The 19,879-nt window shown below is 40.2% G+C and overlaps 3 protein-coding genes across 5 annotated transcripts; all 3 read right to left on the bottom strand.

Moving 5' to 3' along the window:
- Window positions 1–224: 224 nt before the first annotated feature.
- On the bottom strand, window positions 225–2,155 carry LOC132958036 (protein S100-P-like). Its single transcript, XM_061030627.1, has 2 exons — window positions 1,916–2,155; window positions 225–464 (listed from the first exon to the last, which is right to left on the bottom strand). The coding sequence occupies exons 1-2, from the start codon at window positions 2,051–2,053 to the stop codon at window positions 327–329; spliced, it is 276 nt and encodes a 91-aa protein (XP_060886610.1). The 5' UTR covers window positions 2,054–2,155; the 3' UTR covers window positions 225–326.
- A 4,116-nt stretch (window positions 2,156–6,271) lies between these two features.
- Window positions 6,272–10,987, bottom strand: LOC132958032 (uncharacterized). Its single transcript, XM_061030624.1, has 5 exons — window positions 10,819–10,987; window positions 9,162–9,518; window positions 8,958–9,077; window positions 7,474–7,574; window positions 6,272–6,404 (listed from the first exon to the last, which is right to left on the bottom strand). The coding sequence occupies exons 1-5, from the start codon at window positions 10,874–10,876 to the stop codon at window positions 6,339–6,341; spliced, it is 702 nt and encodes a 233-aa protein (XP_060886607.1). The 5' UTR covers window positions 10,877–10,987; the 3' UTR covers window positions 6,272–6,338.
- Window positions 10,988–14,350: 3,363 nt separating this feature from the next.
- LOC132958208 (uncharacterized) lies at window positions 14,351–16,582 on the bottom strand. 3 transcript variants are annotated; one of them, XM_061030904.1, is made up of 5 exons: window positions 16,489–16,582; window positions 15,416–15,772; window positions 15,305–15,331; window positions 14,736–14,849; window positions 14,351–14,644 (listed from the first exon to the last, which is right to left on the bottom strand). In XM_061030904.1, exons 1-5 carry the CDS (start codon window positions 16,544–16,546, stop codon window positions 14,550–14,552), a joined length of 651 nt encoding a protein of 216 aa, XP_060886887.1. In that variant the 5' UTR covers window positions 16,547–16,582; the 3' UTR covers window positions 14,351–14,549. The 3 variants fall into 3 exon arrangements, with proteins under 3 accessions (XP_060886887.1, XP_060886888.1, XP_060886889.1); XM_061030905.1 differs by having other exon boundaries at window positions 14,736–14,843; XM_061030906.1 differs by having other exon boundaries at window positions 14,736–14,767; window positions 16,489–16,580.
- Window positions 16,583–19,879: the final 3,297 nt, after the last annotated feature.

The raw sequence follows: 19,879 nt of genomic DNA, 5'->3' as shown, positions 1-19,879 counted from the left end.
TAAAGACAATCTGAACAATCCTGGTGTGCACTTGATTAATCTTGAAAGCTGTTTGCTTCTGCTCTACCTACACCCAACACATTTGATTTTCACAGTGCATCATTTTCATTTTTTCTGTTTATTATAAATTTCATCAACAGATTCTGATAAACTTCAACAACAGTGAATGTGAATCTTCCATCACTCCTGATTTCATGTAAGTAACAATAAACTTCACAGTCATGTAAATGGTAAGTTAATCATTTAATTTAGGTGATAAACCAAACAGTCACCACAGGGACTTTTATCTCTTTGCTGGCGCCATCTGTCCCCACCTTGGGGTGTGCTCACTTGGAACAGCGGTCGTGGCAGGCGCAGGTTACAGCAGCTACCAACACAACAAATTCACTGAAGTCCACCTCAGAGTCTCCGTTAAAATCCAGACCTTGGATCAGCTTGTCCACCTCACATTGGTTCTTCGCTGCCTGCACAGAACAACAAAATATTATTTTAACTCTTACAGTAACAAGTACAGTGGTGAATGCTCTTTTTGTGTCTTTTTCTGCTGGATTTTTCAAGACTTTCAGTTTTATTTAAGTCTTTGTTTTCAGAAATTGCTGCAACTTAAGTCACTGGTGGACTAAACAACATGCTTACCCATTGTGCTTAATTTAAAATAAAGCTTAATTTCACAAAGTCTACCTTCACAAGACATCACAAACATCAACGAATCTAAACAAGTTGTGGTTGTTTATATTATTAAGTGCGCGGTTACCCAAAGTGCAGTATTGGGGCCTTTGTTGTTTATTCAGTACATTAAAGGTCACATATTCTCCTCCTCTTCAACAAGTTTAAATATGTCTCAGAGCTCCCCAAATCATGTGTGTGAAGTTTCTTGTTCTAAATCCACTCTGCTCCTGTATTTGATCATGTCTATAAACCCCTCTATTTCAGCCCTGCTCAGAACAGGCTGTTTCTGTGTCTGTACCTTTAAATATGTAAATGAGCTGTGTCTGACCACGCCCCCTCTCTGGAAGGGCTTGGGTGTCTTGGGCTTTCTCGCTCCATGTCCTATTGTTTACGGTGGCAGACTCAGAGGGCAGAACAAACACCTAGCTGTGGGAGTGTCACCCACCTGGGGGAGGGGCTACTGCCCTTTGTGATGTCATGAAGGGAAAATCTCCAAACAGCCTGTTTGAGAACACATTTTCTGAAAAGTGGAGCAACCAAAAGACGGAGAGGATGGACTTTTCTCATCATTGGGGGGTTTGCAGACAGACTAGGGACACATATTTCTGTTAGAAAAACATGGTGAAGTGGATTTTATATAACATGTGACCTTTAATAATATCTGTGGAGCCGCAGTACTCGAAAGACAATTTCATTTGCAGATGACACTTTTTTGCTGTGGGAACAACTCTGAAAAACTTTTGGATACAGTAGGGAATGAATTAGAGAAACTGCAGAGTTGGATTGATTAAAAAAAACAAAACATTGAACTTAAGCAAAAGTAAATTCATAATATTCTAGAGCAGATCAAGTAACTCCACCAAGAAACTCAAAATCAGTCAGCCACAACTATCAGATTGTCCTTATTCATGCACGGCCTGCTCCGACCTCCACCTCAGCAGCTTGGAAGTGTGGACAACAGGAACAAGAGGAACACAAAGAAGAAATCCTTCCTGCATCTTATCCCATCTCCCCCATCCCATTTTTCTCAACAGAACAATGAGTAAGGTCTTTAACCTGCTCTCTTTAAAAGCATCTCAAGATAACACTTTGGCTGCAATAAAAAATGAAATAGGAATTAATATTGAAAAATAATTAACCAATGTTTAGATATTTTTACGGCCCCGCCTGTCAATCATCCTGACTTTTCTCCCCCATATGGCGCCCCTTGGTACATTTACCCCCCATCTCTTGAGCTTTACCATACCTTGAGCAGTCCCGGCATCTCCTTCTCCAGCAAAGTCTTGACCTCAGCTTTGCTTAGTGAGTCCTTACGGCCATCAGCACCAGCGTAGGTGTCAAAGGTCTTCATTAGGAGGGCCATGGCTGTCTCCAGGTTGGACATGGTTGCAGTGTAAAAAGTGGCTGATATTGTTAAGTGGTAATTGGATGTCCGACACGGGTGAACAGAGCTGTAGATGGAGAGGAAGTGGAGGAAGGCGACTCTTTTTATACCATTTGAACAAAAGGGTCGGGAGGAAGCCTAGGCGGTGGCTACACCTGTGTCAACATGACCTTAGACCTTCATCGCCCATTGTAAATTTTACAACATAATCCATAAAGAGGGAGTACTTGTTGATTTAAGAGGAGGTCTTTTCACTATCTTAAACACAAAAGGATAATTCAAAAGGCAAATGCAAACGTCAAAAATACATGCAAAGGCTGAACCTCTCTGATGTTAATGCGGTCGTTTTGTGCTTTGTGAAGCACGTTTGTTTGATGTGCATCGCGTTTCAGCCATCGTTTTTGTTTTGGACGACTTTTTATCAATGCAAGTTGATTCAGCCTTTGGCGAGCGCCCGCACCTGTCGACCACCTTAGGTTTGGTTTTTAAATCAACAACTACCTTTGTAGCCCTTCCCTTCCTGTATAAGATTCAAGAAAGAAACTTTAAATGGGGGAAAGGAGCCACAGGTCAGTATCAAACCCTTTGAGGACCACAGCCTCCGTACATGGGGCATGCGCACACTAACAACTAGGCTACCGGCGCCCCCTAAAAAAACATATTTTTAACCTACAATAAACAAAAAGTGTACGTGCAGGGGTGAAAGTTTCCACAGAGACGGTGTGAATATGTCAGAGAGTAACAGAATCATACTCTCATGTGGTTTACACCTTCAACGGGTCATTTTACAGGTACACATGTTGTCTGATAATGAAGGTGAAGGAGGGTTTCTGTAGCCTTAAGCGCTCTTTATTTAACTGACTGACTCACTCGGCTCCCATCACAGTCAATTATTTAATCACTTATGAGTCATAGTTTAAGAATTAGACATACCAACAGAGGAATTAATCATTAACTTAATCTTAGTTACAAAGGTTATAGTACTATTTTGTGTACATGCAAGCAAATTATGCAAACAATTCACAGCCAAGACGATGTTAGCCGAGTTGGCAGAAGGAAGACAGGATTTAAACGTTTTAACACATTTTACTTAAGCCTCATGTATAACAAAAGCACTCCTCGATATGGTCAGATTAATGCAGCTGAGGCATATTTAACCATTTACCTATTGCATGTGTGTCGTCATTTGACTTGCATGAAAGGTGTCAAAAACCGCAGCACCTTCAGCGCTCAGAGTACCTCTGGGTGGAAAGCTTGACCACGCACTCTGGTTGAATTGAGGCCACCGCTGCATTGTGGTTAGGTCCGAGATGCAGTAGCAGCAGACATTTCAGAATCCACTGGCGCTGTACTCTTTCAAATACTCGCATAGAGTCGGTTTGAATTTCATGTGGGACTCAAGGGTTTTGAGTTCCATCGTCCTTTGTTTAACATCATTTATGCATTTCTTACAAGTTCGCCCCTCGACAACCATTCTCCCTATTTTTCATCTTGAAGCCATAATTCCTTGAACTTGCATTTCTTCAACTTCTTCTCTCCGTTTTTTGTGAATATGAACATGACACCCAGCTGTAAATGCTGTGAATTGAAGGTTATTGTCAAACTATAAATAGACGGTGTAGATTTGATGATACACACGTCTCAGTCAGAGCCTCCTCAAATGTAAGACCCCTCACAAGTAAAAATAAGACTCATTAAGACATCATATGACCTTCATGTTTGATTCAAGCTTAAAGTGACGTCAGCCACCTGTTACTGCAGGGGGGCTATGGAGGCTCATCGGCGGCGGTCTGACTGTGAGAGACATTATATGCTTCTGTTGTTATCAGAATAAACGGCGTGATGGTGACAAAAGAGAAACTTTGCCTGATCAAGCAGCAACCTCCGGTCTTGATAAATGAATGCAGTTAGTCGAGTGTCACACACCACAGCCAAAAAAGACATTTTAACAGCATAAAAAAAACATGTTTACAGCCTGGCACAGAAAAAGAAATAGGTCTGATTAGCTCGTCTTGATCATCACACACTGTATGGGGGGTGAATTTTTCTTGATGACTCATCCGTTTTGATTTGATGAAAGATAAAAATTTAAAACTGACCTCAGCTCCAGCTCTCAGCCTGTAGTTAGGTTGACTGAAAGTTAGACAGAGACAAGGATTTCAAACATGGCGGCTGCTGCTGATGAGCCTCTGGAGCCCCCTGCAGGAACAGATGGCTGACGTCACTCAGGCTTCATCCATTAATATTTACAATCTATGTGCCTGATTCATCACACAACTCAAGAGAGAGTACACAACCGCTACCTTTACCACAGACTTTATTTTGAGAACTACGACGGAGGATTAGGGCCAAATTGTATTTTTATTTTTAAATTTCAAGATTAAACTTGTAAATTAATGAGTTCGAGACCAGCCTGCAAGAAAATGATGAAAGTAGAACTCTTAAAGTATTTTCCTCTGCAGACAACTTCTTCTAAGTCAGTGTGGTTCTTTCTTCAGTTTCTTGCAGTATCTTTTCAGGGTCCTGATATTTTATGACAATGTGAAGATGATGATGTGCCATGTGTAGTTTCATACCTGCATAAGTAAAGCCCCAACACATTTGTGTCTGTTATCTGCACTTGTCTGCCTTGTTAAGGTTATTGAGAAGTGTCTCATGTGCAGAGACAGTTTGTGTCCTGTTCATCATTTTACAGATAAACAAGGTCTTACAAGTTGAAGTGAAAAATGATCTTGAATTGTTTTTTACCGACTACACAAGGAAGTAGCTTATTTCCTTATTAGTGAAACCTTTACGAAAGTATAACAAGATGCTCCATGTTTGTCATTTGAGAACAGGATGCTGCTGCTCTTCTGATATAGACTAAAATAACAACTTTAGTTGTCTGTCTGTCTGCAGTCTGGGGGCTGCTGCTGCAGGACCCGGCCAAAGAAAAGAAAAGAAAAGAAAACTAATAGCTTTGCCGCTCCCTCCATCCTCCCCTCCAATCAAATAACGCTCAAACCAACCCCAAAACCCCGGCTGCAGTCAACCTCCGCTAAAACATAACCATTACACAAACTCACACCTCTCACACCACAACATTGTTTAACATCAACACATTCAATACATACCACTGCTCAACTCTTCAACTCTCTTCCACCTCTCAAGTCCCCTTTACTAAACACCTTCTCTCCCTCCCCTTCTCTCTCTCTCTCTCTCTATCATTTCTTTCACTTTTTGTATCCTTTCTTAGGTATTTCAGAGTGTTGTAGTTTTTCTGTTCGTAGTATGATGTGTGTCTATTGATGTCTTATTTTGCTGTCTTTATTTGTCTTATTTATTTTTATTTTTTTACTGTATTTTGGAGTTGTTGTCCTGACCTTGTCTGTTTGGTTTTTTGTATATCACCAGTTTGTCACTTTATTGCACCTAATAAAAAAATAAAAATAAAATAAATAAATAAATAACAACTTTATTCTTTTATTCTTTAAAGACTTTAAGAGTTCTACTTTCATCATTTTCGCGCAAGCTGGTCTCGAACTCGTTAATTTATGAGATTATAAACTCGTAAATTTAGGATTTTAATCTCGTAAATTTACGACTTTAATCTCAAAATTTAAAATAAATAAATAAATAAATAACGTGGCCCTAATCCTCCTTCGTAGAGAACTAATGGAAAACTCTTTTAAAAAATCCCAGAGACTCAGAGACGTTGGAACCAGAAGTGCTAAAATTCTAACTCTTTTTCTTGGAAATCGAACACGACCTGAAATCAAGATTGCATGTTTTACAGAACGATGATGTAAAGCTAATGATAGTAAACCCCCGTCTTAGCAAAGTGCACATCCAGTAAGAGTAAGATGACATTTCAGATACTCTGTATCAGTTTGCTTTGCTTTGTGAGATTAAAATGCTCACAACAAGGACAGAAGGCTGTCGAAGGTGCTTGTTCCATTTCCTGCCTCTGACCTATTATGCAGGGCCCTCAAGACACCACAGTTTCCACCCAGCATCCTCTTTGTGTATGGATGTCATTGTGAAACCTGCGCCTCTACTTCAAAATCAGTACCACGCTCAAAATTCACCTCCGAGTAGCCCGTGGAATTAGGACAAAGTTAAAAGCAGTAGTCTTGTAGTTCATCAATGTCATCAATGTCATCAATGAAAAGAACTTAAGACCACAAAAATGTTGAAGAGTACGTTTTTATAAAATATCTACAACCACATGAAGCCCAGTTAGCGGAGAGAGAGTTTATTTACATATGTACATGTTGAAGAGTAGGAAAAAGACAATACTTCCTCCTCAGTCGCTTTCTTTGTCCTGCACACGCTGAAAGTAGTCGAAGGATTCATACACTGGAACCTGGCACTGAAAAAACACAAGCAGTTTTTACAAGCATGCATTATGATGTATGAATGTGGCAGTATATCAAGCTGTCAAGGGTCTGTTATTAAAGAGCCTGAGGGCTTGACGTGCACAAAGACGACCTTTGCTTATGTGTTGAAGATAAAACTGCGTAGGCGTGAGCAATAGGCACAATTAGTCAGACACAGGATGTCGGTTATATTTCATAATATGTCTCAATACTGGAAGTTTCTTCATGAAGTACAAATGATGATTTCTGAATCTTAAGTAACCAGAGTGGGTAAGACATTTTGTGAGCTGCAGTTTGCACCCGTGAAATAGTCGTGTATTTAATCCTACCAGAGTAAACGGACTCGCTCTTTGAATGTTTCTGACACAGGTCATGCAGCTAATAGGAAAGCAATGCACCATGAAGCATGTTCTGCAGAGTTAGCACGAATCAGTAGCAGAAGCTTTCAACGTCTCCTTCCAAATAACGCTCCGATGCACTCCTTTGTTACATTTTTTGTAAAGGGCTTTTCAAAACAAGTTTCAAAGCACTTTACATACAATTAAGAGCCAATAAGCAACAGTTAACATCACACATAAAACAACAATAAAAGCATAAAATCAATCAAAAGCTAGTCCAAAACACTGAGTTTTTAGCTCCAAACAGAGTTCCAGGGATCAATTTTTTCTTTGAGTAAAGTTTGTGTATTCAGTTCAGAAAATATAGCCTAGAATTGTTTCACTTCTCCAACTTTCAAATTTCACTACCAAATCTACACAGTGCACCTTAAAGAGAAGACGGTGTGTTAGCTTCCCTGATCTCCTCCGGCAGGTCATTCCACGGCCTGAGGGCCCGGACAGAGAAGGCTCGCTCACCTTTAGTTTTAAGGTTAGTCTTTTGAAGGTTAGTGCTTTAAAATAAATGTATGTAGGTGTACACATGCACGTTTCACACCACTGACATCATGTTACACATTCTGTATGACACTTCAGCTCACGCACAGAACATTACCTGTTGTAAAAAATAAAAGAAAAACACATTTGCAAACAGTTTGGAAAGTAGGTAAGACTCGGATAGACTCACCCACTGAGAAGAGCCCCTGGAGGAGCTGGTGCTGTGTTTGTCCATTTCTGCCACGTCGGAGTCGATGTGAGGAACCTCGTAGATCACCCTGGCTGCTCTTGCTGAACCCAAACACACATAAGTGACTCAAGGGTTGTTAAAATAATTGCCACATTTCACCATTACTCTCTTATTTACATGTTTCTGTTGGTCTACTCTTTACCACATAACTCTACAAGTGCTTCTACTCTACTGCTATAGCTATAGCCATTTTCACATATGCACTCCGGATAATATCTAGAGAATCTCCGGAGATTCTACCGACCTAGCCATTCACATATGCTCCTCACAGCTGGAGACTATCCCTGTCAGACGGGAGGGGGGTCGGGGGAATTTCTGAGTTAAGACGTGATGAAAAAAAACAACGCAGAAGTCGCGGACGTAGCAACAGAGTCCGCTACAAGACGCTATAATGGGGATATTTGCCTTTATATCAATGCTACGTGTCGTACAATGGAATGACAACATCAACAAAAGACAACTAATTACGTGCACGAAGATCGTAGTGGTCGCGTGGAGACACTCTTTACACCGTGCAACACTCACAGCTGATAAACGTCATTCTCTTCCTATTGGCTTGAGTTGGGAATATGCTGCCGCATTCTCACATCAGCTCCTCTGGACTTTCTGCGGAAAAAACACTATGGGGCTGGCAGGAGAAACTCCGGGTAAAATAGGTGTGAAAAATTTGTCTGTTGTGTTCATACATACAGCCCCTCCGGATAATCTCCGGAGTTTTTCAGGAGATTTCGGTATGTGTGAAAAGGGTTTATGACTTAACTAAAACTATATCCAACCTACCATTTATCATACTCAACCCATTATCACAGTTTTAGGAACTACAGTATACAGAAATACCCCAGAAAGGACACCAACAGATATCGCTCAGTTTGGACTATGGCAGGATTCCCTTGCTAGCAGTTTTCTTGAAATATTTCTCTCATCCTCAGCCAAGCTTATCAGTAAAATTAGAAAAATATTAGGGACCCCCTTGCAGCAAGCAATTCCTTATCATCATAAACTGTAGTCCTCATGTTGTACCACAGGGTTCAATTCTTGATCCCCTATATTTCCCACTGAAAAAATACTTTTGATCCCATCCGTAAAACCGTGGTAGTATTTTTCTCTGCAGGCATCATGAGTCAAAGTTGAGAGAGGCTAAGTGTTTCTATGTAAACATTAAATGTAAATATGGTTTCAGTAGGCCACAGGAAACAAAACAGGGCTACCGTGACTTGGAGACACCTCGTTTATAACAATCAGCAATGTGTGCAGTTTGCCCTCAACGTATCTGTAAACACTGCAAACACTTCAACCAAGAAGATAGTCCCTTATTTTTTTGCATTTTCTGTAATATTTTAGTAACTTTCAGCGCTTTCAAAAAGGGAACAAAACTGAAGTTTTTGATGCTTGATGAGTATTACAATAGCTACTTTTCCTTTTACCTTGTTTCCTTCGCAGAGCGCAGAAACAGATAAGAGTGACGAGGAGCAAAGGAGCGATCACGGCCAGAGCAATAATCACAGGAATTGGGACACTGTTGGTAAAACCTTCAGGCTTGTCCTCTGAGAAAAAATTAAACACAAAAAGGAATTCAGGATTCAAACGTCTATTGCAAAACTATTACAATAATGATGTTTTTCACTTACCTTTTGCTGCATCCTCAAATGTGTCCTCTCTGTCTGTAACTGTGATCACAGTACTGTTTCCTTCAACCACAAAGACATCTGGTAACTCCACTGTCAAATTGCAGGTGTAGCTTCCTGAATCTTTTCTGGTGATATTCAGAAAGGTCAAGTTGAAGCAGACGGATCTTTTTTTCAGAGATCCTTGGACATTATCCTTATTAGAAATAAGCTTATTATCTAAAAGTGTTTTATTTTTCAGCCAGTTAACTGTCCCTCTTTCAAACTCCCCTGTCCAGCAGCAGGTGATGTTCAGAGTCTCCCCCTCCCTGACAGAAACATCTGGGCTCTGTGTCACAACAGGTGTGCCCGATGAAACACCTACAAAGAGACAGAATGAAACATAATACAGCCGCTCACCACCACACACAAAGCACATGAAAAACATCAAAACCATCCAATAATGCACAATTTAACAACCAAACAACGTGGTAAAGATACGCAAACAGTATTGAAAGAATGGCTTGACTTGCAAATTAATCTGTACAGGTCAGAACAGACTTTTTAAAATTATTTTGTCATCTGGAAATCACAAGTCAGCCGGTCCTTTGTTTGTTTTGGTGGACAAGCTTATCTTAAGAAGACAATGGGCAAATTTACCTGAAATCCCAAGGTAATTTTAGGGTTAAATTACCGAATATTCATGAAAGAAAATACTACGGAGCACCTCGTGCGCACAAGATATTTATTTGTTTACTTTTTGGGACTTCAGGGGCTCGGTAAAATACAGATTGTTTAGGAATACAAAATAAAATATTATATGACTTTACATGATAATTTGAGCATTTTAGAAAATACTCTATGAATATGCTAACATGATGACATTTTCCGAGGCATCAAATTAACTTTCTAAGACGTTTGAAAAACAGTATTTCCAGTTTTGGTAAAATTATGATCTTTTTGACATTTGTGTCCGTACGAAAGACGGGAACCGTTGAGGGAATTTGGTTAAAATCTAGATATTCCAAATGTAAAAATAACCATGCATTAAGAATGTGTCATCATTTCTGCTAGATTAGATTTATGCTTTGTTCATTTCAGTGTTCAGAGCTCTTTAGTAAATACTTATTTTTTTACATTTCAAACTCACACATAGTATTTGTAAACCAGAAAATGACACAGCTAAAATATTTCAAGCGTGGCACTTTTCGTCTTCCGTACTATTTTCTATTTTGTGACCGTTTGCTTTGATGGTTAGTGCACGCGCCCCATGTACACAGGCTGTAACACTTAAAGCGTGCCACCCGTGTTTGAATCCGACCCATGGCTCCTTTCCCATGTGTGATCTACTGTCCTATCTCTAAATAAAGGCATCAAAAGCCCCAAAAATATACTTCCAAAAGCAGGTGAGCGGAGATTCGTATGTGATTATACATGTATGTTTAATATCGTGATATAAAAATAACTTCCTTGTTATCCCAGTTACTTCTTTTTTAAATTGTTGCCATTACTGCTTTAAGCTCCCGTACAAAATAAATTTTTCAGACCAAAGACTGAAACCATTCAAACATGTGGATGCAAACTATCAGGCATTTCAAAAGTTTACATTAGTATGAAATCAGTATTTAAACATAAAACGATCAATGCAACAGATGTGACATCATGTCGTTCGTTTACTCACTCCAAGACGAGAGGGCACAGAAAGAGGCGAGCAGCAGACCTCTGAGGAAGAACTTCATCGTTTCACTGATTCAAAGATTGCTGACACTCGTCTGTAAAGGGGCTCTAAGTCCTTCCCACAGCACGCACAGGAACTCACTCGCAAGCACAGTGGGCATCATCTTTTATGTTCCTCTTCATATTCTGCAGAATGGTGTGAAAACCACATCATGTTTTCCTTCCTCCTGCAGAGCACCTTTAGGTTTCTGTAGTTGAAAATTCTCACATTTAAATCTTCAACTCTCCCACAGTGCAGAATCTGCTTTTCTCCCCACCTGGATAACAGTTGTCTTTGACCAGGCAACCATCAGGTGAATATTTCTAACACTGACATGCATGACTGTGCTGATGTCGACATCATTCTGATGATATTATTTTATGATGTTGGTGTATATTCGTGGTCGTACAGTTTTACAGAAAAACAACAGTTATTGAAACTCAACACACAAGGAAGTTTGCACAACTATAGATTTGCCTCAAACCTTTTGCAAAACACCAAAACACACTTCTCTACATTCAGACACATCTTTCAAACCTGACCTAAGCCTGCGTGGGTGAATTGCAAAACACTACCACTGAAACAACACATTCAACTGGCAATCAACTGAGCTCTGTGAAGACAGCTGTAACCAATCAGATCACACAAAAATCACAAGCAACGTGCTCTCTGGCCAGACCTTAGATACTGTAAATATGACTGACCTGAGTGACGTCAGCCATCTGTTCCTGCAGGGGACTCTGGAGGCTCATCAGCAGCAGCCGCCATGTTGGAAATGCTGTCTCAGTCTAACTTTCAGTCAACCTAACGACAGGCTGAGAGCTGGAGCTGAGGTCGGTTTTAAGCCTCTTGGTGAACCGTTACATCGCATCCACCTGTCAATCAGGACGGCCTTGTGCCTCTGTGGATAACACGTATCATTTATCAAATAAAAATGGAGACATTTAAAAAAATGAACCCCCTGTACAGTGTGTGTAAGTGAGGACAATAACTAATCAGACCTATTTCGTTTTTGTACCAGGATGTAAACATGTTCATATCTACTGTAAAAACAGGCTTTTTGAATGGGTGTGTATGTGACTTCTTGTTCTTCTGGAGCCAGCCTCTAGTGGACACTTGATGAACTGCAGGATTTTACACTTCTGCATCAGCTTCATTTTTCAACACTGGAGGTTGCCGCTTGGGCCAGAGCTCAGGGAAAGCATCACCTGAAAAAGCTTGGACGTTGTGTACAATAAAAATAAAAACAGAGAGTGATGATTTTCCAAACAGTGAAACCCCATAATTTATTAGAAATAGCACAAAGATGACATATCAAATGTTGAAACTATGTATATTTAAATTATATATGCCTATTTGGAAAATTTTGCCAGCAACACCTTTCAGAAAAGTTGTGGCAACAAAAGACTGAGGCCAAGTCCACACGTAGGCGGGTATTTTAGAAAACATAGCTTTTGGAAAACTCCTTCCAGGGAGAGTTCAAGAATGTAACAGTAACAACACACACAGGAAGTAGAGAAACACGAGGATAAGAAATTACAGAAGGAAACAGGAAACACTCATCGCTGAACTTCAAAATAAAAGCAATTAAAAATACACAGAAGCGGAACGAAGGAAGAAAGAGACAAAATAAAACAGGAAACTAATTCCAAACAATGAAATAACAAAATACAAAACTAAACCAGAAACTCATGACAGCTTACTACAAATAATAAAAACAACACATTTATTCAGGAACAGTTTTTTCATACTTGGCATATAGCCTATGGTTAGAAAATTAGAAATTTATGTTTATATGTATTTTTGCAGTGGTTGGTGGAAAGATCAATTGATTTGGTGTTAGTAGTAGTAATAGTTTGGTGGGTAGTTGAATAGAATAGAATAGAATAGATGTTTATTGCCATTTGCACAGGTACAGGACAGTACAGGACATTGGAATTTTTGTGCGTTTCTCCCTGAGTCAGCTTCTACAAAAAAAGTTAAAATTACATATGAAATAGAATAGCATTATAAGAAAAAAAAGATTAGAAAAGTTAAAAAAAAAGTAAAAATAAATAAGTTGTAGTAACAGCTAAGTGATTTAAAATAAACTGTACAGAAGTTATACACGGTATTAAAGCAAACATATAATACAAAGGGGAACACTGTACAATGAAATGAAAATATAAATATGTGTAGTAAGGATCATTATTATGTTATCTTTCACTTCCCTTCTTCACCTACCTCACTTCCTTTAGGTCACTTCCTGGTTTGTCCTTTCCTCTCCTTCTCCTTGATTGGTTGTTGGTTGCACTCAGTCACTCATTAGTGAGATTTAATTCACCTGATCACTGATTATTTTGAAGGCTGCACTCCCTTGAGGTCACTCTTTTGACCTTCACCTGGGGGTGATAGTCACCAGACAAATTGTGAACCCTTCTTAACAAGTTGATATAGTTGTGATCTTTTAAGTACCTTTTTCTCAAAGCACCACCAGGAGTCGCCAAAGTCTAATCTTTGGGTTGTAACTGAAACTTGGACTTCATGTTACTCAAAACATCAGTTCCAGTTTCTCCCCCAGAAATAGAACAATGCAGACTCATGTATCATCAACATGACTCCAATCTGCTTAACTCTAAGCACAGATCCATTGGTCAAATATCTTTCTGAATCAGAGCCGCTCATCACTGGCTGGTTCAGGAGATCCGACTCGGTGATGGGGAGGTCTTCAAGAACTTCTTCAGACTGTCCCAGGAGCAGTTTGATGCTGTTCTCGCTGTCCTGGGTCCAAGAGTCTTCTGGCATGATGCCACCTATACTACCGGGCCGTACCTCCTGCAGAGAGCCTGGCAACACACACACACACACACACACACACACACACACACACACACACACACACACACACACACACACACACACACACACACACACACACACACACACACACACACACTGACCGGTAAAGTTGCATTACCTTTTGTGCTCTTCGTTTTAGATACCTGGCATCCTGGGAATCTTACAAATTGTTGGGGTACCGTTTTTCAAGTTGGGGTTTCAGATTTTGCAAATGCGACCTGGGATGGATTAGTAGGCCGGTACATGTCGATGCCAAAAGAGTAGGAGCGGAGGGCCATAGCATATCAGCTGCTAATGACCTCCGCCGTCCACCTGCACCTGTCGCAACATCCACTCTCTCGACCACACTGTCATTTCACCCGACCTCTCATGAATGCTTTCATCACCCATGCACATTCTCACGTCACACCTCCCTCTCATCCACCCTCCCACTTCCTGCATCACTTTCTCCATCACTGTGACATTTGCATTATACATGGTGTTTGTCTTGACGACATAACTTCTTGCTGCAGTTTCGCCTTCTTCCCTACTCTTCCTGATGATGGCATCAAATTACAAAAAAACAACAACAATTCCCCCCCCCCCCCCCCCCCCTGCACTTTTCAGAGAGGTATCATACAATTACTGTTTGATAAGAAAAAGTGGTCGAACGATCCAATACATCACCAACAATATATTTGTGCATCATACATTGAAAAACATCAAACATCGTCTGAGGAGACATCAGCATCAAATTGTTTTTTTTTGGTTTTTTTTTAGCAATTTGCAGGTTCTTTAGAAATAATGTGATTAAAACTATTTAATTATTTTGTCTTTCATAGCTTTGTTTAAATCAATTTTAATTTTACTTCTGTTATTTATTCTACATCGTCATATTCTGCTCGTATTTCTTCCTCTTCTCTTCCCTCTTCTTCTTCTACTCTTTGGGCTGTGGAGCGTGTTTTTCCAGGATCTGAAACATAAAGACAAGGTGTTATCAGAGAGTATTGCACCATCTAGCTGTCACATGGTAGTAATAAAGTAAGGTGGAAGTTGTAGTGTACCTGATGTGGGTTGCTGAGCTTTGGTCGCCCACCTGTTGATGCAGAAGAAGGTGACGATGAGAGCCAGGAGAGGCAGACACCTCAGGACATGGACCCAGACCAACATACCTGAAACTCAAACAACAGAGACGACAGCAGAGATTAAGATCCCCGTTTACACGACAACCATTTCATCCAAAAAGGCCGACCTTTCGGCTGTTCGTTTACACAACAGCGTTTCAAAAACAGGTCCCAGAGTGCAACCACCGTCAGCATTTTCTTGAAATGTAATGAAGTTAAGATATTATGTTCGGGATCAGGACCACAGCCAAACCACGCCTTTAATCACCTGACAAGCCTACTTATACCGATCCCACTCCAACCCGTTTGTCTCAGAGCTTAAACCCACTCTCAGCTCCAAATCTGTACCTGTTACCTCCATGATTTAAAAAGCTAGGTGGGGAGAGCATTTCCAAGATGGCTTCATAACTCCAATGTGTGACATCACTGAGACTACATCCATGGTTCATATAGTCCACGTTTACTGCTGTAAACAATGTGTGTTTGATCGATGTGGGATAATAACCTACCATTGGTAAGACCTTCAGGCTTGTCCTCTGAGAAAAAATTTAACACAAAAAGGAATTCAGGATTCAAACGTCTATTGCAAAACTATTACAATAATGATGTTTTCCACTTACCTTTTGCTGCATCCTCAAATGTGTCCTCTCTGTCTGTAACTGTGATCACAGTACTGTTTCCTTCAGCCACAAAGACAGCTGGTAACTCCACTGCCAAATTGCAGGTGTAGCTTCCTGAATCTTTTCTGGTGATATTCAGAAAGGTCAAGTTGAAGCAGACGGATCTTTTTTTCAGAGATCCTTGGACATTATCCTTATTAGAAATAAGCTTATTATCTAAAAGTGTTTTATTTTTCAGCCAGTTAACTGTCCCTCTTTCAAACTCCCCTGTCCAGCAGCAGGTGATGTTCAGAGTCTCCCCCTCCCTGACAGAAACATCTGGGCTCTGTGTCACAACAGGTGTGCCCGATGAAACACCTACAAAGAGACAGAATGAAACATAATACAGCCGCTCACCACCACACACAAAGCACATGAAAAACATCAAAACCATCCAATAATGCACAATTTAACAACCAAACAACGTGGTAAAGATACGCAAACAGTATTGAAAGAATGGCTTGACTTGCAAATTAATCTGTACAGGTCAGAACAGACTTTTTAAAATTATTTTGTCATCTGGAAATCACAAGTCAGCCGGTCCTTTGTTTGTTTTGGTGGACAAGCTTATCTTAAGAAGACAATGGGCAAATTTACCTGAAATCCCAAGGTAATTTTAGGGTTAAATTACCGAATATTCATGAAAGAAAATACTACGGAGCACCTCGTGCGCACAAGATATTTATTTGTTTACTTTTTGGGACTTCAGGGGCTCGGTAAAATACAGATTGTTTAGGAATACAAAATAAAATATCTAAAGTACTTATACGACTTTACATGATAATTTGAGACAATATATATATATATATACAGTATATATATATATATATATATATATATCCTTTTACTTCTGAATCTTCTGCATTTTGTAATTCATTTCCTTTTGTCTGGATTTTGTCGACTTCTCTCCGTAGTCTGTTTTCGATTCCTTTAAACATAAACGTCCTTTTCAATAACTTGGTAAAAAAAACAATACTGTGATAAAATACTTCATAAGGAGCTCGTAATTTCACATTAAGAAGTTTTCTACTTACCCTGAGTTGAACGGGTGCATAGACACAAAAGTAAGAGAGAGTTCAGGAGAGGCTTCATGTTTCACACTTCTGAATAAGGAAACTGGTCTTTGTAATACCAGGCCCCTCGCTGCAGGCGTGCATCACAGTCGTGCAAGGTATCAGCGTCTGATTTTGACTTTTGATGAAAGTCACATGACCGGTTCCTTCACCTCGAGATGAGCAGCAAAGAAGTGGTTTAATGCTAACGTCAGCCTGCTATCACCTGAAGACTTTATGTCCCAGCAGGACCTGGATAAACTTGTCCATGCTTTTATCTTCAGTCGTCTTGATTACTGTTACAGCGTCTTCACAGGTCTGCCTAAAACATCAGTCAGAACGCTGCTGCTAGATTCCTAGAGACCAAGAAAGTGGATCACATCAGTCCAGTTCTGAGGTCTGAGTGGTTGAATGCCGCAGCTTTATGATTGACGGTGACTGAAGGTTAGGTGCTTTTTTTATCAAGTTAAGCGTGTTTGTACACACACATACACATAGTACAAAACAGTAAATTACACTTGTTTTCAGAGGGCTGCAGTGGTTAGCGCTGTCGCCTCACAGCGAGGAGGTTCCTGGTTTGAATCCCCGTCTGACTGGAGCCTCTCTGTGTGGAGTTTGCATGTTCTCCCCGTGCATACATGGGTTCTCTCTGGCTTCCTCCCACAGTCCAAAGACATGCTCCTTAGGTTAACTGGTGACTCTAAATTGGCCTGTAGGTGTGAATGTGAGTGTGGCTGCTTATCAGTCGCTTAGATGTCAGCCCTGTGATTGGCTAGTGAACAGTCCAAGGTGTAACCCCGCCTCTCGCCCAGTGACAGCTGGGATCGACTCCAGCCCCATGTGACCCCGAACATGGAAAAAGCTTTATACTGTAGAGGGCTTTCACACTTGCAAAAAACTCCTCCTCCTGATATTTCACATTCATGCCAATAAAGCTCACAGAATAGATTTGAAATGTCAGCCTTTGGGTATCGGACGCTCTATGAGCTGTTCTTTAACAGAAGCTTATGGAGTATTAAAATATGTTTTTTTATCATGAAAGTTGATTTCTGATTTTAACTGTTCATTTTCTTGGTAGTTGCAGAAACTTGTTGCAGAATGACATAAGAACGTCGTCTAAGCTTCCCACTCTGAGCCTGCTGTTAGCTGGGGAAAAAAGCTCCTGATGGTCAGTAGCAGCTGAGTCCTGCTGCCGTTTTTCCTTTACAATGATACGATTGTAAACTTTTAAAATGTTCTCTATCAAAGCCAGTCCTCCTCCTCCTCTTGTAGCCGGAACTGTTTTTTTTCTAACATGTTCACAGAAGTGGTTGTGCACTCTGCTCTGGACTTACTGTGTGACTATCGAGAAAAACAGGAAGTATACCTCGACCACAAACCACCACACCTACAGTCTTCACACTTAATAGTGATGTGGCCTTTTGCAACCAGAGGCCTTCTTGTTTGTGACATGTAGTGTTGAAAACAACACGGCCACTATTTCACAGACACGCTTTTCAATTCTGCTCGCCTTATTCTGTTCCTTCCACGTCCTCCTGGTCTCTCAGCTGTGGTCTCACAAGTCCAGTTCAAGTTTAGTCTTACTGTCCGCCTGCCACTGTGACTCACATCTGTCCTCTGGCGCCGGTATTCAGGGGGGACAGCAGGACTTTTTAGTGCCCTCACTTTCAGATGTAAAAAACAAACAAATATCGCTGTTTGTGATGACAGATATTAGTGAACAGAAGAAGAAGTAGAAGAAGAAAAAGAGCGGGAAAGAGAGTGACTGGATCACAATCAGATCTCAATGTTGACACCAGAGACATTTATTAATACCAGGGGTAAACGTTTGTGGTCAAGCGCTATCCGATTGCAATCCCATCACAGAAAACACTTTTTAATGGCAGGAATAAACGGGGTCTACTACGTCATCCAGCTGTTTGTCTGTTATGTTAAGTACGCTAAGAACCATGTGTTACCACCACCTGTGCAAACACTTCCTGTTCACCCTTGACCTATAAACACTCAACCATACTACCTGACCAAGTAATCCAAATGATCAATTATCACCACCTAGTGTCCAAATGAAGTAAATAAATAAACATATAAACCAAACCTATTGAAATATAACGCATGAATACACACACACTCAATCGGCTCCTACAATCCCTTACCTGTCGTTGGTCTTCACTTGGGATCAAAGCGCTGGAGCAGCTTTATCCCAGAGCGGAACAAGTCATAGAGCATGTGTGTGTGTGTGTCATGTTTTTCCTCTTTGCTCGTTGATGTGGTCGTTGTAATTTCATGAATGTCTTGCATGGAGGGACGGAGATAGCAGGGGAAGCTGATGTCATGCTTCTTCATGGTTCTTCATTCATTTATTATTTATTTTGGTGTTCTCGGCTCTGTAGCTTTTACAGATCAACTTGTTTTATCAATTTGTACGATTGGAACCTGCCTACAAATCTGTGTACATATTATTTTCTGCATCTTAATTTTGTTTTGTTTATTTATTTTTTTTAATTTGGTGATATTTTAGCATTATTTAGGTGGAGGCTTCAAATAAGCTCTTTGAGTTTTCTGCCTCTTCCTGCACTGAATGTTGTCTATTTTGTTATTTGTTTTAATATGTTTTTTCCCTTACTGTACAAATAAATAAATACTAAATACTAAAACATGAACTCTGGTTCAACTTAAAATCTCTTGGCTGCCATATATTTTTCCATTTGGATACTAACTTTGCACCTGTGTAAGGTACAACCTCCATATTTCAGAATACTAAGGATTGGACTCAGACCAACCGCACATAAGCTTATTATAACGTCTAACAATGTAGAATTATAGCTTACTAAATCATTACATTCCACTGCAATGTTCCCTCCCACTGTACTCACAACTTTCCATCCCTGGAAAGCACAAACTCTTCTCATGTTGCATGCTCTTTACGCCGATTTGATGACTTCAGAAAGTCGTTTGAGTTTAATATTTCTTAACCCACACAGTTTTTATGTCTCTGTAAATAAACATCTTATTATAAAATATTCTAGATTTCTTTGTTATGGACATTTCATTCATACTTTTCTTATTTCAAGGTTTAAAGCTTAAACACATCATGTTGTTCGGCTGTGGATCAGTGGTTGAGTAAGTCGCCTGTCAACCTGAAGGGCGGGGGTTCGATCCCCAGCTCCTGCAGCTACATGTCCGATGTGTCCATCGGCAAGACACTTAACCCCAAGTTGCTCCCGCTGCTTTATTGGCAGCGTGTGGTGTGAACGTGTATAAGATTCCATAGCAGCCTCTACAACTTGGACAGTTACCAAACTTTCATGGACATTTGTCTTGTTCTTAAACTTTTAAATGGGTTCCGTTCACGGTTCATCCTGCACTTTTAATC

Source organism: Labrus mixtus, chromosome 23 (genome assembly GCF_963584025.1).
Source record: "Labrus mixtus chromosome 23, fLabMix1.1, whole genome shotgun sequence".
NCBI classification, from domain to species: domain Eukaryota; kingdom Metazoa; phylum Chordata; class Actinopteri; order Labriformes; family Labridae; genus Labrus; species Labrus mixtus.
This window is presented reverse-complemented; position numbering and strand designations above follow the sequence as displayed.

Coding starts and splice junctions, on each gene's coding strand:
- LOC132958208 (XM_061030904.1), bottom strand. CDS start 16,546: ATGAAGCCTCTCCTGAACTCTCTCTTACTTTTGTGTCTATGCACCCGT. Junction 15,773..16,488: donor ATGCACCCGTTCAACTCAGG/GTAAGTAGAAAA, acceptor GTCTCTTTGTAG/GTGTTTCATCGGGCACACCT. Junction 14,645..14,735: donor AGCTCAGCAACCCACATCAG/GTACACTACAAC, acceptor TTTATGTTTCAG/ATCCTGGAAAAACACGCTCC.
- LOC132958032 (XM_061030624.1), bottom strand. CDS start 10,876: ATGAAGTTCTTCCTCAGAGGTCTGCTGCTCGCCTCTTTCTGTGCCCTC. Junction 9,519..10,818: donor CTGTGCCCTCTCGTCTTGGA/GTGAGTAAACGA, acceptor GTCTCTTTGTAG/GTGTTTCATCGGGCACACCT. Junction 9,078..9,161: donor ATTTGAGGATGCAGCAAAAG/GTAAGTGAAAAA, acceptor ATTTTTTCTCAG/AGGACAAGCCTGAAGGTTTT.
- LOC132958036 (XM_061030627.1), bottom strand. CDS start 2,053: ATGTCCAACCTGGAGACAGCCATGGCCCTCCTAATGAAGACCTTTGAC. Junction 465..1,915: donor AGATGCCGGGACTGCTCAAG/GTATGGTAAAGC, acceptor TGTTCTGTGCAG/GCAGCGAAGAACCAATGTGA.